At 41.9% G+C, this 18544-nt stretch overlaps 2 protein-coding genes across 3 annotated transcripts in view; one reads left to right on the top strand and one right to left on the bottom strand.

Moving 5' to 3' along the window:
* Window positions 1–18544, bottom strand: part of LRP6 (LDL receptor related protein 6) — a 704489-nt gene that overhangs the window by 467422 nt on the left and 218523 nt on the right. The gene's annotated exons all lie outside the window — the stretch shown is intronic.
* ETV6 (ETS variant transcription factor 6) overlaps window positions 1–18544 on the top strand; it is a 142607-nt gene that overhangs the window by 113808 nt on the left and 10255 nt on the right. For both annotated transcript variants that reach the window (XM_069863366.1, XM_069863358.1), the window contains exon 5: window positions 566–1108. In XM_069863366.1, coding sequence (XP_069719467.1) covers window positions 566–1108 — 543 coding nt within the window. The remainder of the gene's footprint in view (window positions 1–565; window positions 1109–18544) is intronic.

Genomic DNA, 18544 nt, shown 5'->3' with positions numbered 1-18544 from the left:
GTTACATGCTCTTAAAATTAAGGCAGGGATAAAATTCAGCTGGTATTTCACAAAGAGCTTTCTACCAGTGGCTGGTTTTAGATTACCCAGTCAGTATTTTAGACTAAGATATTTTCTGCCTCGACCCAAGCCTCCACCATCTAAAACTTAGTACCCAATATTTTCCTCAGGACATTTTCCCTTTTTAATCTCTTCCCTCTACCTTGCAGTGCTCATCATGTAGAGACATGAACGGCAGGAGTTAAGTTGCAAAGCATTTGCTCAGAAACACAGTTAGTACAACTGAATCAGACCTTACTTTCTTCATATGTGTTCCAGTCAGCTTCTCAAAATGGGATTTCTCTTAACATCTTTCTCCAGCAACTACTGTTATATGCTGATGGAGAGAGATTGTTTTCATGGTACTGATTTCATTCTGTATAGTAATAACTGCCTGCATTTATATGGCATTTTTCTAGGCATCTGTACGTATGACATTTCCAAGCTGACAGCAGCAGCTGGTAAGCCCAGCTAGCAGTACACGTTGATCACACCATAGACAATCTGTTCTACTTTTTCTCCACAGATGGCTTTGTCCAGAGACCTTCAAGACCATCGACAGAAACAGTACATCACAATCACCCAACCATTGAACTGTTGCATCGTTCTAGATCACCCATCACCAACAACCACCGTCCATCACCAGATCCTGATCAGCGGCCATTGAAGTCCCCTATGGACAACACTATCCGTCGCCTATCCCCAGCTGAAAGGGTGCCGGGGACAAGGCATCAGCAAGAGAACAACCACCAGGAGTCCTATCCTCTCTCAGTGTCCCCAGTAGAAAACAACCACTGCCCACCTCCTTCTGAGGTACTCCAGAAGCCCTCCAGCCCTCGCCAGGAGAACACCAGGGTCATCCAGCTGATGCCCAGCCCTATCATGCATCCTTTGATACTGAACCCCAGGCACTCCGATTTCAAACCACCAAGGTTGTCTGAGGATGGACTGCACAGGGAGGTAAAGCCAATCAACCTGTCCCACCGAGAAGAGTTAGCTTATATGAATCACATCATGGTGTCTGTATCCCCTCCGGAGGACCATGCAATGCCAATTGGAAGAATAGCAGGTAAGCAACATTCTCTAGGCTATGCAGAAGTTTATGCTCTTCATTCATAACTAACTATCCTGTATATTATGAACTTCTCATTCCTTTTTGCTACTCAGCAAACTCAAGAGTTTACTGGCATTCTGCAAGTTTCACCACATCTGTGGTTTAGGCAGTTAAATATGATTAAGCCAGTTTCATGTCAGGTAAGCAAAGGTGCAGAGTGACTTGCTTGTGACCGCAGAGAGCGTAATTGGTATTGAAACATTTGTGTCCTGACACTCACTGCCTCCCTACACACTAGCAAACCAAGATACCTGTCTCTAAAGCTTTGTCCCGCAAAGAGGATATTTTCCAAGAATTGCATTCACTTTAGTGTCCAATCCTATGGAAAGAAAAATACCCTATCAGTGGCCTTTGCAATAACACAGTGTCAAACCCATTATTGTGGAGATGGAGGGAGTAATGAAATATGATCTCGGGGTCCTACTTCATAGCTTTCCTGTGCTGTTCACACTAGGATTGTCCCTTTTAACAGAAAGAAGGTTGCCTTTGTCCCACGCAAACCACAGGCATTGTCTCACTTTTGTTATCGTAAATAACTGACATCATAACGGCTGAATCAGGAAGCTGAGGTTACACAAAATGTTTTTTGTACTTGAAAGGGAACTGTAAATAGATAGAGAGAGGGGGAAGGGGAATCCAACCACTTCAGAAATATGCTAAATGCCCCAGTAACCAATTTCTTTTGAGAGATGTAAATACACACCACACCCAAAAAACATTCCCTGCATTTATATTCAGCAGCAAACTAATGTTGATACCCAGCTCCTGTGGGGTATTGCACATATCCACAGAGGTACAGTTTTAAATGCCTTGTTCTTTTTTGCCCTTACATGCCTTAAATTTGTTACAGATGTTTTGCTGCCTTAGCTTTAATGAGGAAGATCATCTTTTTTCTTAAGACCTACCACTTTAAATTAAAAAAGGTACATGCATATCTCACCTTCTAGAAAAACAGCAAGCGCAACAAGGGCCATAATCCTTTGACATAAAAGAGAGATGAGTTAAAAAAATTAATCTTTTGACATTTTTGCCTGGCTGACATTTGGCTCTCTCTGTAGCCACTCCAATCTCAGCAAGTTAAAAATTATCCTTCCTGCTATGGCAGAGAAGATACCCTACTGGTGGCATCACTGTGGATTTCCTTTCCATAAAGTACTATTGGAAGATTGGTGGGGTGGGGGGAGATGTTAATTGTAATTTTTCAGAAGGAAACGTTCTCTGAGAATGAAGCCCAGGCTGAAAAGAATATAATAAAAAAATATGCGAAGCGGGTGGTGGTGTAACTTTTTAATATAAACTGAGGAGATTCCTTACGTAATTGGGAATCTTTGGTTTCTGTATGTTGTGCAGTGAGTCCAATGACACCAGACCTGTAACTACATGCTTTCCATCCTTATGTTGTTTGCAGGGCAGCAGAGCCCAAGCCCATGGATATTTGGGCCTAGCACAGTTGCTTGGCAAATATGTGTAGCAATTTCAAGTGTTACACACAGGCTATATTTGTGTGCATAGCTGCTTTCACTGTCAATCTCCTGGTTTTGTTTAGACCCACCATCATGGGTGGCATGTCTTAAAAAGAGCCGGTGAAGTATTTCGTACCAAAAAGACCTGAGGTGTGCTCCAGCATTCAGTTCCAACAAGGGCAGTGCTTTATGGCCAATGGTTGGGGATTACATAATTGGCAGTTGCTAGCGTCTTAGATTTCTGTTCATAAATTTGCCAGGGTACTTCCATTAGTATCCAATGTCCTTTAAACGCCAGTGAGCCACACTTGCTTTCCAGGCACAAGCTAGTGCTATTCTAGTTGAGTAGTAATGGCTTCTGAACTGTAGCTGGACCCTGTGAAGGTCTCACAGCCAATTTAAAGGTGGCAAAACTGAAGTTCCTACAGAAAGTGTAGACAGCCCATGTTTCATACCTGAAGTCAACTTTATGGGTGCTATTGAATTAAATGGCAGCATGCTTAGGACCTCTAGAAAGAAAGTACACACTTTTCTACCTGCTACCCCCCATCTCACGGCCTTCACTTCAGTGCTCTTGTCACTAAGTGATTTCGTTATGCGAGCATTTCTTTTTTATGTCAGCAGAGATCTACTTTCCACTTCAGAGTCCTTATCTTCAGACACTTCTATAGTTAACATGGAGGCTTTTGACCAACCATCGCTTGCCACTTTGGTTTGAGAGAGCCCATGTCAATTATAACACTTAGCTCTTAAACTGCAAATACACATCAGTACAGATGTATTGTTAAAAGAGCTTTTTAAAAATCACTGGCATTATTTCCATTTTATGGATGAGGAGGACTGATCAGTTGGGTAATTAAAAGATTTACCAATAGTCCAGTGCCAGAGCCAAGTACTTATCTGTTTACGCTGGTGAGAAGAGAATCTTGGCTTTCTACTGGTTTAACCGTTTGAGTGCAGGCAATTTTCAGGGGAGATAGCAATGAAGAGCAGCTATCGGGGAAGCCCTGTGGGCTGCTAACTGAAACATTGGGCTGAACTCCAAAACATGAACTATTCCCAGATTAGATATTTTAAATTACAAAAGGAATTCTTCCTGGACTTACAGCCTCATAAACGTGTTTACTTGTAAAGTGAGTCTGTTTTTAAATGCAGCAAGCAATTAATTTGTGCTGAGAAAGAAAGCAATGTTTTCACTTGCTGCTATCCACAAACAGTTTTCAGGAGGTCGATCAATAGAGCTCTGGACTTCCTGTCAGACAAAATAATGACCTCTGCTCACTGGCTGACTAATCTTTCCTACCTTTTTATGTAATATGGTTTCTCAAAATATTAATTTTACTGGCAAAGCACTTTCCCTTTTACAGCAAAGAATTTCAAGGTGAAGGTCTTAGTTCCTTTTCCTCTAAGGCCATTTGACACTTTTCTAGCAAAGCAAAAGGCACAAAGTATATTTATGTTATTCATTGAAGTCCTGTATATTATTCATCAATGGCTAAAGTTGATTTTAAAGGCAATGTTTTGCTATCTTCTCAACAGTATACCTGAGTCTTTCTGTACCTTTGTCAGGACTAGAGTTCATTGTGTTGGGATGATCCAAAAGAAGACTTGTGTCTCCTATAAATACACCAGGCAAAGGTTAAGCCAACTGACTCAGGCATCAACAGTAATCTAGCTACAACAACACTTAAAATATTAAAAAGACCTCAGAAGGGGAGTTTAGCAAAGCAGGGTAATAGACAGTTTTCTCCATTGGAGAAATCACAGTTGCAGTTTCAGTCGAGAGGCACCTGAAATTACCTATTCTGCAGAATGGAAATTCCACACCCTGTACACCTCTGACTGGGAGGTTTTGTTATCAAACATTTTAGGACTTTGGTATCTCATAAAAGGTACTTCCCTGAGGTACAAGGAGAGGCAGGTGTTATTGCGTTGGCAGACATTTGTAGTGTGTCATGTCTGAGGCATGCACTGCAGCCCTGGTGGAACCACAGCAACCAGAAACCCTCCCTGCAGCCCTCCTGCAGTTCTTTCCCCATGGCTTTCCTTGGAAGCTCTGCTGTTGACTTCAACGAGGGCAGATTTTCACCACAAAACTTTATTTAGGTGTCAAAAATGTCCTTTTTTCAGATATCCATGTCCATCTCAGCTTGTTAGCATGCAGGAAAATGGGGAGTGACATATTAGATCTCTCCAGAAACCTGTGAGTTACTTAAAGGAAGACACAGGAGTCCCTGCAAGAGGCAGTTACAGGATTATCCGACTACAACAGGGTTAGTTTCATCCTAACTTTCATCACACAGAAATTGGCTTAGAAACATCGACGTTGATCCAATGACAAGCTCATATTTACCTCACTTTGGATTCAGTCACTTAAAACTTATTAATAAATTCTGGATGTTTCTTGTGAGGGGAAACATGCTGCTGAGCAGATTCCTGAGATTTCCTGCTCCTGATGTCTTTTTCTGTATTAGCTCTCTGGGATTGAAAGTCTTGTTCACTAATCCACAGCAACCATTGGCCCTGAAACTTTGGGATGCAGTTTGTACTACCCCCTTGCTCGAGCACTGCCTAGTGCGGATGTTAACAAAACAACTACACAGGTGTGAAAGGCTATGTACCAGGAGCAGTGGTAGGTGCAGCTGAACTCCTCCCCAAGGGCTCCCTGTCCCATTGCAGCCAGGACTCAGTAAAACCCATTAGGGTCCAGGTTCACTCTGTACATGCCTGAGGCAGACCTACCCCATTCATAACACAGCTTAGAAGGATGAGCATTGCTGTTTCTCCACAAAGCCCCACCCTGCCTATTGCTTGTGGTTGTGCTCTGCATTTGGCAGGGGGCAAAAATCTAAAGGCAGTTGAGTCTTGTGCCTGTTGTTGTATGTTGTTCTTATCAGCTGGGTTATCTTAGCAGCTGGGCTGTATTTGACTTTATGAGCTGCCAGATTTATTTTTTCCCCTTTAGGTATCTGAGGAAAAGCCAGGTAATGATTAAACCATTCAGAAGCACATTGTCTACCACTGTATTGGTTTGGCCCATAAAAGTATTGGCTGCTGCTGGAATGAGGACAGGCAAGATTCTTACCCTGGTAAAGTCATGAAAGAGATACCTCCAGCTTTGCTCCTGACTTGCCTCAGCCCTTTGGTGTGCCACACACCCAGGGAGTACAGGGGCATAGAATGAACCCCGAAGGTTTGTAGTAAGACACATATAAGTGATGTCTCAATAAAAATAGTCTGATGGCCAAAACTGAAAATGCAATCCCCCATTACAAGTGCATCAGCTATGAATGATTCACATTCTACTAAAATCTACAGAATACACCATTATGATGAGTGTAGGCTGTAAGGAGGTCTTTCACCCCAAAGCTCTGTAAATACTTCAGTTGTTTTGTGTGGGGAGAGAGGAGGGGAGGGGGAACAGGACCAGGGATTCTCCTCTTCCTTTGTTTGAAAAACTTAATCACTTCTCATAAGTGTGGGAGGGGAAAAGACAGGAGGAGTTAGTTGAGTGAATCCTTTCACAAATGTATTGCTTAAAAAAACTGCTAATCAACTGATACTTAATTTTTTACTTTGGAGTTGAGCTGGAAAGCTTCTTTGAAAGGAAAAAATAAAGTCATCTGATCCAGCTATTAGATTCATAACACTAGGCATTTAGAGCTTAAACATCGTAAGTCACCACTCTTCAAAACACAGCCCCTTGGTCATCAGTGTCTCCTCAACTTATCTACTAGGACCAGAGCCCCAGTGCCCACATTTGCTCCATATGTATCGATATGACATTTATGACTGTGTCAAGTTGTAGGATGGTCTTTTTTTTTTTGTAACTAATATACCAGCAAAATCCTTTGTGAAAGTGCAGTTACACCATGTTAATTTCCTTTCTGTACAAAATAACTGTACAGGCACAGTTACCATGTGATGGTATATGCCAGGTAGTGGAGAGGAAGGGTGGGAAAACAAGCAAAGAATTATGCCTCCATAGTAAAGGGGGTAAAAGCCAACAACAAAGCATAACTTAGAAGTTTTGCAGCAGCTAATACTGTTAGCCCTCACATAAAGGATGCAGCTTTCTCTTCCATTTGATTTTTAGTATTTCTGATACAATATTATCTCTAGGTTCTATTGTGCTACAGTCCCTGCCTCAAAGAGTTTACTATCCAAAGAGACAAAGTAAATATAAAGAAAGGAAATGAATGCAAAGGTGAAAGTTGTTTTCAAGAGCTTCAACAATGATCAGAAGCAGAGCTGCAAAAGGAGAGCTATATGGCATAGCAGAATAAAATTACACATTGCAGTGTATCAGTAGACACTACCTGACAGGTCCCCTCAGAAAATTTAGTTTCAGATTCTCTTAGACTAGTAACACCTTTTGATGAGATATAATGCCTCGCGTTTACATGTTCCAATTTATTAAAAATATATATTATCCAATTTAAAATTGGAGCAACCAATACTCAGGACTGCTGGTCAGTCTGTTTTTTCCCTGATTTTGTTCTTCACTAGACATCATATTGTGACAGCAACTCGAGCTAGTCGTAAACTGGAGTTGCTGGGTACAGAACTCATGCCCCAGCTCTGTGCTGCTGCTTTTGTCTGTTGAAGCATTTAAAGCTAGTTGTTATGTTTCTGCGAAACAGTCACTTGTGTGTCAGTGTTGCAGTCATGTCCTCTAAGCAAAAGCAAAACCTGCCCAATTGTGCCTATGTGCTAATGGAACAACAACCTGGATTCTTTAACCCGGATCAGTATCATTTTCGGGGAGGTATGAACTGTCTGCATGTGTAATGCAGTGATCCCAATAAGTGATAGTAGTAAACCTAATTTCCTCATACAATGGTTTAGTGGTTGCTAGGTGACTTTATTCCAGAAAGACAACACTGCTTTGCAAGTAGAAACCTTCTTCTAGAAGAAAAGGGACTTAGTACCTAAAATCTGCTGTGGTACTTCATGTGAAGAAAAGCCCACACTAGTTAAGTTCTCTGTGTACACCAGCCCTCAAGCTTACTTTCCATCCAGTGATGTGCATCTCTGTTTGATTCATTACTATGCCACCCTTCCAGAGTTGCATCATGAGCTTCACCCTGGTGAATTCTTATGTAAACCGAAAATTATTGCTCTGGGATAATATTTTATTGTATATTATTATATAATGTTGTTATTATATATTATTATATTTTTATTATAATGTAAAATTATTGCTTTAGGATCTCTGAGGATGAGTGCTGACATCCAAGCTGTAGAGATGTAGCTTTTGTTGTGTGCTTCATTAGAGGTATTCCAGATTTTTAAGACAGCAGCTGTCATTGCTAATGCTATAGGTGCCTATCTGTATAGATGCCTGAGACTGCCAAGGGTGACTTCACTGAAATTAGGCATAATCCCAGCAAGGTTTGACAACTTATAGTAATCACCAGTGGGCTTTTGGGAAGCAGAGACTTTGGGAGCAACTGTGATGAGACAATCTCAGCAGATGCACAGTTGTAAGTTACAGCCTGGCAAACTATAACAAGCCAAAACAGTGGTTCACTTTAGCATACTGAGTTGTTAAGTGGTAGGGGTGCCCTGCCTGCTTTCCAGGCAGCTGACCTCCTTCTTGTAGGGCAGCAGCTCATGCAGGCAGATTTGAGCCTTGAAAGAACCTGGGAATCTTGGTGCAGGCATGGCATGTCACTCCCATTTGGTTATGACAGTGATAGTGTCACTGGTCTTGTTTAATCACTTGCCCTTGCAGTCATGTACACTTTTGCATTTGCAGTATATGCCACATCTATTTCAAGCCCCTTGTGGAAAGCCAGCCTACTTTAAAGAGACTGAAGTATGGATGAGAGTCAAGCTCATAGTGTTCATATTCGTAGGAGAAATTTTCATTATAACCTTGAGAGTCATCTTAACATGGCATTAACAATTAATTTCAGCATGAAAGTGTGCCTTCCCTGCCAATTTAACTAATGACACTCAAGCAATAGTTGAATGGCAATAGCATGATAGGTGGTTGCAGATCTTCTGTGAACTGTCTTGCTTTACAGCCCGCCTGTCTTCCAATTGCTCAATTACAGGAGCAGAAATTGCAGTCAGGGCTTGTTCAGGTTCACTCAGAAGCCTTAGGACTGACCAAGCCACAGGAAAGCTCAGTCATTTACATTTATCCTTCTCATTACTGTAGTGCAGCCATGGCTGCAGATGTAGTACATCTATATGCCGTGGCTTTATAGATGTGGTAAGTGGGTTCAGGGTACCCATAGCCTCTGTTGAGGTCAGCACAATGTTAAAACACTTTTAATGAAAACATGCCTCTTCTTTTCCCGGTACATTGCATACTTTCTTCAGTTGGGTCAGTAGCTGAGATTTTCTCTTACAAAGCAAACTTGCACCACTTTGAACCCTCTTAGTTAAAGCAGGAAAATACACTGCAGCATTGACACTACGCTTCATTCTCTACAAAAACAGGCTTATTTAAGTCTGGTTTTAATACTTATTGACTAGAAGTGGCATACAAAAACTTAAATCAGTTTGTGTTGATTCAAATGCACACCTTTAAACTGGTAAGACTAGATATAAAGAAGGCCCATCTCTCATGAGGGAAGGGAAGGAGGAGAGTTAGAAATTGACCATGTCTACATGTGGAGATTTAACACCAAGAAGGTGAGATCACATTTCAGTTTCTGCCAGGGGCCTATCAGAAGTGGCAAGTTTACGGCTTATTAAGAAGTCCCTTCAGGAAGGGTTTCCTGAACACACCAGGAGCCACGTCCTGAGGATGGACTGAGCTTATGACAAAAGATACTGGGGATTCTCACATTGTAAGGTCAAAAATTCTTACTCTTGTTTGGAATGACTTTACTGTAGTTCAGTCATGCCTGCTTTTTCTTGCTTCTCTAAAGTAGAATTCAGAAGGTGAAGCTCCATCCTTAATTCTTTAATTCCCATCACTGAAGTGTTTGACCATTTTTTTGATGTCAGGGTGGTTGTGAGGTGTTTGTAGAATATGTGTGTTAACAGACAGACATTTGCCTTTTTCTGGTCACTTCCTTCCATGAGCAGTAAAGATGAGGAAAAGCCATGGGACAATCAGAGGGAGATTTCTTTAGCAAGATAAATGGAAGAGTGCTTTCTGCCATTGGAGCAGGAAAAGAGCAACAGGTGCAGCTAGTAGTGAAAATACCTGTCTGTGTGGTGGAAATGGAGGAAGAAGTGGGAGAACAGGGTGCAGAAAAAAAAAAGAGGTGTTTTTTAATAAAACAGACTATAGCTTGCAAAGTGTTCATCTATCAAATGGTCCCTAGCCCATCAATCACATATTCTTTGTGATTTGAGTGCATTTTCTACTACCAGATGAAGGATGTGAATGTTTTGAATCCTCCTTCCCGTTACATGTTTTTATTACCAAAGACAGAGGTTGACCTTATCATGCTGTGTTACTTTTACAGCCTCATAGCAGAACTGTTTGCAGCTTGACAGTCACAGGTTTTTGCTCTCCTTCTGCCTGGTCTCCCACTCAGCATTTGGGTACAAGACAGAAGCAACATAAAACTGTTGTATTGTGTGATCTGGCACCCTCTTTCCTTGGCCCCAGCATGAATTTACTAAGCTGAACAAACAGTTGTCTGTCAAGAGGTTTCTCCGCATGGAAGCATTGGCTTTACTGTACCAGCTTAGCATCCTGCTTCCATCAGTAGCCAGCATTCATGGAAAGAAAACTCTTTTTCCTCAGTAACCTGGGTGTGTATAGGGATGAGCAGGACTGCTCCATCTCAGAATCAATGGTCCCTCAGTCCGCAGAGCCATTTATCTCCTTCATCATGAGACTTGGTTACTTTTTTCTTGTAGTTTTATCTTCTAAATTATGTCATGGAATTAGATAGATGTTGAGGCTGGTTTATGCCTCAGCACAGCACTAATCCTACTGTAACATATCACTTTCTCAGTGTGCTGTCTGTTGGTTTCCCAATTATTTTGGGTTTGCCATGAAAAAGGTTTTCAGCAAGAATATGATTTTTTGCTGTATGTCTTTCCTCTCCTTTGCATTTATTTTCCTTTCCTCTCCCATTTGTGTGATGAGAGCAAGTTAACTGAATAGTTCGCACTGTACTCCTGAAATACACTGTCAGCCAGCCTGACTAACTTCATGCACCACTTAGACAGCCTGAAGGTCCGTTTGACTTGTCCAGAAAGTTCTGCCTGTTGCACAGTTTACAATGTGGTTAAAATGCAATTAGAGCTAATCTCAATGACAAGCCTAAACCAAGTCAGGACTTAGGAGTTGTCTCTCAATCTTTTTTATTTTCCATGCAGGTGAACAGCCGCTAACCTTTGTGATTTTTAGGTTCTGGCTGCAGTTTAAACAACTCCAGATGCCCCAACGTAGTGTTACCTTCTCAGAGATTTATTGACTTTCTCAGGCAAGGGGGTTGATCACAGGCAGTAGGCTGAAGGTCCACAGGACTTTCTGGGTCTCTCCTTCTTTCCTCCATGTCCTCACCTGCTCTGCCAGTGTAGTCCTGCCACCTTCTTTGTGCTTGCTTTAGCACTCGCTAGATCTTCTGCACGCAGATTCAGCTCTCAGATAGCAGAAAGCTGGCTGGTATGTTTTGCAGGGTTTGTTTTCTTACATTTAAGTGATTTAAATCAACTCATTGAGAAATCTTAACAACAGAGCCAGCACAAGGTAAGCAGCAGGCGGAAGTGAAGATTAAATGGAAGGGAGATTGGGACCTTGTTCTTGCATCTGTGGGCAGCTGAATTTTACCAGTTTGTCATTTTGATACTGTGGGCATTGCCATACTAGCTATCCTAACCACACTTCAAGTGTGTTTATGGAAACCAGAGTATCAGAGAACTTCCAGGGGAGTTCTCTTCATTAAGCTTAGTTGTGAACAGCCATTGTTTGCTTCACTGTGAACTAATGCAGCTGAAGCACAAATCATCTTGTAAAATGAAGGGGCCCAAACCTGGAAGAACTCTTCAGCTGGTAGAAATCATAGAACCATTTAAGTCAAATGATATCATGCTGGAGACATTTTAGGCTAACCGACTCAGCAAGGGGTAAAGCCTCAGCTGATGTCAGAGGGAGTATGACAACGTTATTTTGGCATGATCTCTTCCTCTGTGAAGCCATGTTAGTTTCCAAGTCAGTCATCAGCCAGGCCGAATGTATTTTATATAATGATCTTCAGTGCAAGATGTGGGTGGGTCTCACAAAACATTTCTGTGGTTAAGAGAGGATTATGGTAGTTAATACTCGAAGAGAGCCAGCTCTGCTTCTGCACCATGAGCTTCACTTAAACAACAGAAGTCTCAGATGCACTGTGTGTTTTAGAAAATATTGAAGTGCAAGGGAATGTTACATTCTGAACAAAAGGGATCGTTAACATGTATGTGTCTATACTGTTAACAGCATTATTTAGTATAAGGGAGCACAGATGTAAGACCTCTCACCAGTGCAACATTGACACTACCTTGGCCAAATGATACTAGAGGAGTCATTCCTATTGGCTGGACAAGCATCAAAATACTTGGGACCCAAGGTCCATAATGTTAAATTTATAGATAATTCTGAGATGGTATTTAAGTTCTAAGGGATGTCTGTATTACTATCATATAGCCATTAGGAAGCATTTATATGCCAGTTTTCCTTGAGGTGTGTATTCAGAAGACTGTGCCTGTAGACTTAAAGAATATTTGAAATGAAGAATCTATAATACATGTTTCCACTCACACAGTGTCTACTTGACTGTCACATGGGGTTCTTCATGACGCCCCTCGCTACAAGAAGGATCTTGAGGCTCTGGAGAGTGTCCAGAGAAGGGCAACGGAGCTGGTGAAGGGGCTGGAGAACAAGTCTTACAAGGAGCGGCTGATGGAGCTGCTGTTGTTTAGCTTGGAAAAGAGAAGGCTGAGGGGAGACCTTCTTGCTGTCTACAACTACCTGAAAGGAGGTTGTAGGGAGGAGGGAGCTGGCCTCTTCTCCTAAGTGACAGGGGACAGGACAAGGGGGGACAAGGGGGACAGGATAAGGGATAGGACATGACACGGAAGGGGTCATTGGGCACTGGAACAGGCTGCCCAGGGAGGTGATTGAATCAACATCCCTGGAGGTATTTAAAATACGGGTGGATGAGGTGCTGAGGGGCATGGTTTGGTGATTCATAGGAATGGTTGGACTCGACGATCCTGGGATCTTTTACAACCTTGTGATTCTGTGATATTACAGTCACCCCTTTTTTGTAATCTTATCAAAGCAGTTTTGTAAGTGTGGGCAGAAAACAGAGCTTTTCAGCCAAAGAAGTGAAGTCGGGTTTTACCATGCCTAGGAGGAGTGGCTGAGGTTTGGGCACTTCTGCCATATGTAAAGAGGCATTAAAACTAGAGTCGGGAGGCAAGCTTGCTGCTAGCAGTGGGGTTTAAAGCCAACAACTGCTGTTTATGGGAGAGATTTCTTTCTACTCCTCAAACCCCAAGTTCACTCTCTGCTCTCACCTACTCTGTGCAGGGCTATGCAGTTGCCTGTTTCTCTTGTGCCTACTAGTGTCAACCCTGGCAGGCAAGCAGCAGCCAGGAGACTGAGTGGGCAGATGAGCCGCCAAGGACACACTAGTTCTGCCAACCTTGAGGCTGTACAATAAATGGCTTTTATTAGCATGAGTGTGAAACTGTACATGTAGAGCAGTGCTTATGGAGGAAATTTTGAGAGCCAGCTAAGTACTCTACACCTTATCACTACCTTGTGCCTAACTCTAAAAATCCCTCTAGAAGCATTAGCTTCGCAAAGAAAGTTGTGGCCGTGCCCCTCCATTTGAAGGTACCATTTGCCCTAATTCCCAGCTAATTACATAGTTCGGTCTTGCCCTGTAGTACAGCTGAGAAAATGGTGGGACATAGAAATGCTAGCTTCCAGGAGCACTGCCACATTGCTGAGAGCCGTTCACTGCCTTCCCATTTTGTCTAGGTTGGTTGACATTGTATCACGTTAGAGCCTCTCAGTCCCAGCTCTCTCCACAGCTAAATCCCGTTACCTCCAAATTGTACAAAGCTCAACCATCTGAGTTCACTTTAACATAAACTACATGTGTGTGTGTGACGGGGAAATGATGTTTCTTTGTGCTACGGAGACATAGTTCCTTTCTAAGTAAGTGTATTTTAGCCAACAGGCAGGAAATTGCAGCATGCCCAAGCAGTTTAGGTACTAGCACTGAGTCAACTCCGCTATTGAATCTCCCACACTTTTAAACTTGCTGGGCCTCATCAACATCCATGTGCTTTCTTGCTATCGCTCACTAGCCAACACACACTCCCTGTGGAGACTTCCCCCATGTGACTGCTCTTTTGGAGGCCTTGTGACAGCCCAAGGAAGTGATTGAGTCTTCATGGAGTCATTCACATTATCTTAACTTTCTCAAACAAGTGATTTACACTTACAAAAGAACCATCCACATACAACTCCCTCTTTTCAGTGTCTCCATCCTTCCTGAAAATACAAGTAACAGTTTTGAGCTTCCTGGAGGATGCTACTTTCTGTATTGTCATCACCAGCCTTCTGTGGACATGTCTGTTGTCCCAGTGGATAAGCTCCTTTTAATAATGCATTCTAGCATTTCTTTTCCCTGGATTTTCACCAGGTTCATAGGCTGTGGTTTACTCCAGATGGGCTCTACTATAGTCCAATTTTTTGCACTCACTAAGAGTTATCAGGTAGTCTTTGACCCGTAGCCTCTATTGTCTTATTAGAGATGGTCGCTGCTGGCTTAGTGATGGTAGGTTATTAGTTGCTGCTCCTTTATCAGTCAGAGACCCCTCCAGAACCTCATCGGTTTTTACCATGCAGTCTGTGGCGAAAGATACCCATGGTATAAATTACTTGCGATTAAAAACGAAAAAAAAACCTGAGTTCCTATGCTCAGATTCCTAAAGATCTTCCATGTGAAACTAAAAAGAAGACAAATTGATTTAGGTACTCTGCAAACAGAGCTCAGAAATTTCACCTAACTCTGCTGCCAAGCATGAACTGGTCCATGCTGACTATCCATGCTGATAGTCAGTATGCTCATAGCTTTCAGCAGAGTGAGAGGAAGTGCGGTGAACCTAAATCTTTTCTCCGGGTATTTAAAGCTAATGCTTTTTGTTTTCTGTTTGCAGGGGCTTGAGACTCAGTTGCCCCGATTGCATTTATGAATGCCAGCTTGTTGTGTTATTGCAACTCAGTCATATATCTAAATCTGCTGATAGGCAACTGTAGCTTTTGAGACAAGTTTTTAAGTGGTTGCAGGAGCCAAGTGGAATTTTCAAGAATTTTAATTTTCTTGTTGAAGCAAACAGACATTTAGAGGTCTAAGGTACTTGGGTAGTTGGGGTTTTTTGCAAATTCACTAGCCTGCTAAATACCACTGCAAGTCTGAGCAGCTCAGTCAGTTTAGAAGATGGGATGGGGCCCTTGATTGTTTGGGACTTTTCTTGTGAAAATCTCAAGATGCAGATCTGAGTTCTTCACATTTGAGGAATATTTATATTCAAGCTTAGGTTAAATCCAGCCTAAAAATTAAGTGAACATCTAAAACCAAACCTGCTCTTGAACTCTGCCTCTTCTCAGTCTCAAACTCTGTAAGTCCAGTAATTTGCCACCCAGACATCTTGGGCTGAATTTATTTGTGTGGTTGCTTGTGTTTGTGAAGGAGGGGTGCAGAGTGTGGGGGGGGTTGGAAAGTAATGACAGACAGTGGAAAATAATCTAATGAGGTTTGACTGGAATTTACTTGATAGCCACACTGGCATGAATGGGCAGTCCTAGCACAGTGTGATAGATGTTGCATGTTTGATTCCTTCAAAACCATCAGCTCCTGAAACTTTTCCAGAGGCCACTGTACAGAAGATATTAGGGATCTGCCATCCCTATCGGTTAGTGCTGTATTTGTACACTTGGAAGTTTTCTAGAGCATAGATGCAGCAGTATGCTACTGATTAAAAATAACATCACATATTGCAAATAATGAGGTGAAAGTAAAGTTTAGGGTAAATCATCTCTCTGCAGAACTGTAAATATTAGCTATAAGTTACTGTAATCAGGAGGGTGTCTCGCCTGGGCTGCAAGTTCAGAAATATGACAGAGCCTGACACTGACTTGCCTGTGTGGGAGCACCATCCCTCCAGCTGACTCCTCCTTCCAGGACTAGCAGGAGAGGCACAAGCAGAACCAAATGACAGATATTTGGACACTGAATTCCTGCAGCACTCTCCCAGTGGGACTGTACACCAACTAACCACCAAAGCAAACTTCCAGCACAGTCTGAAAGCAGTGGTTCAACAACAGACACAAATGTCCTTCCTCTCTTCCCTCAGGTTTCTAAGATATTACTGCCTTGGCCATAAAATGTCTCTTTTTTCCCCCCTGATGAGTATTAGCTAAGTAAATATTTTGCAATTTGAAAATGTTTCCACCAAGACAGACCTCTCTTGCAGATGAAGTGGGCCCAGCCCGAGCCGAACAAGAGTGTTTAGCCCAGTACTGCCCACTAATTGTAGTGGTGGATGATTCACCGCTACCCCAGACAGTCATATCACCTTAACTGTGATTTTATTGAAGGGCTGGACAGAAAGAAAGCATGGAGATCTTTGGGGAAAGATTATATAAACCAGTGAATTCAGCATGAATTATTCACATAAACTATGCAGGTTTTATTGTTAAAGATATCACAGATTATGCAGGATTATGAAAAACATTATAGTTTTTGGTATGTAGCAGTATTACAAATTCTTATCAACTGATAAAATATGCCCTGGGGAGTCAGAGTATTTAAGAATTTTAAAAGATGATTAAAGTTTTTGTTTGTTTGTTTGTTTGTTAATTAAGATTATTCCAGTAAAAACCCCATTTTCTATACCGTCTTTCATTAAAAGAGTTCAAGAGTGAATTGCATGCGTATCAAGGAACCACTTATGTGGCCCTTACTACATTACTACCTGAGCACCTCCCACATTATTAAAAGACATGAACAGCAGAGCAATATTATCTCCCGTCCCTTGTGCTTTATAAATGAAGTCTAGAAAATAAGTATTTTTCCACTATGTGCACGTCTAAGAGACTTCAGAGAGAGAGAGTGTGTGTGCATGTGTGTGTGTGAGTGCGTGTGAGAAGTTTTTGATGGAAAGCTGGTGGAAGAACCAGATTTTGTGAGAGGAAAGATGACAGAAATTGAAGTCCTAGTCTGAGACTTATGATTTCATGCTTTTCTACAGACCTGCGTAGTCCAGGGGAAGTCACTTGTGCCCAGAGCGACTTGGGGTGGGGAGACAGGGGAAGGAAGGCTTCTCTGCATCCATGTGCCAAGAAGGGACCCATCTAGGCTAGTCATTGGCAAATGCATGTGGAGGAGAATTTTTTTCTATCCTGATATCAGCTGCAGGTGCCTTATTGTGGGTGAGATGGAGGAGGATATCACTGAGCAACGTTTGCATCCATTACTGAGAAAAAAAGGAAATGGGTTTAACTTTTTAAATTAAAATCCAGAAAAATTTCAAATGGGACTGGATATTTTTTGTGAAAAGTCTTAAAGAAAATGAGGTTTTTCCAAACAAAAAAATCTGACTGCTTCTTTCCTTTCACATTCTTCCTCTTGTAGGTATCACAGATGAGGTGACCAGAACAGAAACCTGCAAATTTTGCCTTATGTCATGTCTTCAAAACACATTGCTTTGTACTCCACAGGACTGGCAGGGAAAGTCTATAGTAAGGGCACTGGCACGCTAAGCTCAGGTTTTAGAGACAGTACAGGTTTCGGAGGTACTCTTTACAGTTCAAAAATGGGAAATATCATCAATAACAGTAAAATCTCTAACCGTGTCAGGTGTGCTCATTAAATGTGTTACTCATATCCCTTTTCAAAAATCATTTTATATTCTCATACTGAACATGTCATCATCCCCATTTGAACATGTGCCAACTCCAGACAGACAGGAATAGAAAGAGAGGCTGACAAGAATCCATTTTAGCACCTAGACGTCTTTGGTTGCTTGCCTTTTAACCGCCCTAGCAAGGCTTCTCTCAGAGATTGGTTTTACTTTCGAAGTAAAATGCAACTCCATGGCCATCTTAGGGGTCTGAGCAGTTGAGCTATAAAAATCCTGTTGTTTCTTGACAGCAGCAGAACACCCAGCTCTGTGCAATTTGCTTTCCATATCTCTTAGTTGCCAGTTACTATGCTGTGCTGTGCACACACACATACGTTTCAAGCAGGAAGTAGGAGCAGCTCAGCTCTTGGCTTCCTCAGTCTCAAGAGACTGCCATGAAACTGAAAAACACTAAACTAAAACCTAAGTATCTGTTAGACCTTTAATTAGCGACCTAAGGAGTGTTTGCCAAGAGGAAATTTGAATTCAATTATCCAAATAGAAAGTATTTAACCTCTCAATAGCACTCAAGTAATTATTATACTTGGTGGGTTTTTTTCAGGAACCTTAAAACATAAAACAAGAAGCAAATTAAAAAATGGTAGAAGGTGTCAGATTTCTGTCACATGGAGTATACAAAGGAAAGCTGTAGCAGTGCTCATGGTTCAGACCCCTCATGTTAGAACAAAAAAGGGACAGCAGCAGCAGGGAGAGGAGGTTGCAGGATTTTTATTTCCCCACTGAAGCAGCCAGCAACAGTATCAGGGCCAGCAGTGGTGGTTTTATGTGCATCAGTATGACAATAAACCCCCAACTAAGATCAGCAGGTCATCTCACACAGCATTTAATATGATAAAGATGTTCAGTCAGTGTCAGAAGGACTAGAGTGTATCAGAAGAATCTGTATATTCCAGTACATTTTGCAAACATCCGTCGATACCAACCAAGCCATTTGCATTTCAGATTGCAGCAGCTCTTTCAGCCCTGATCCCAGCTGTCCTTTTGCTACACATCCTCCTAATAGTTTCCAGAATTAATCCTAAGG

The sequence above is a fragment of the Phaenicophaeus curvirostris genome, chromosome 1 (assembly GCF_032191515.1).
Source record: "Phaenicophaeus curvirostris isolate KB17595 chromosome 1, BPBGC_Pcur_1.0, whole genome shotgun sequence".
Lineage (NCBI taxonomy): Eukaryota > Metazoa > Chordata > Aves > Cuculiformes > Cuculidae > Phaenicophaeus > Phaenicophaeus curvirostris.
Note: the sequence above shows the minus strand (reverse complement) of the source record. Positions and strands in the feature narration are given on the sequence as shown.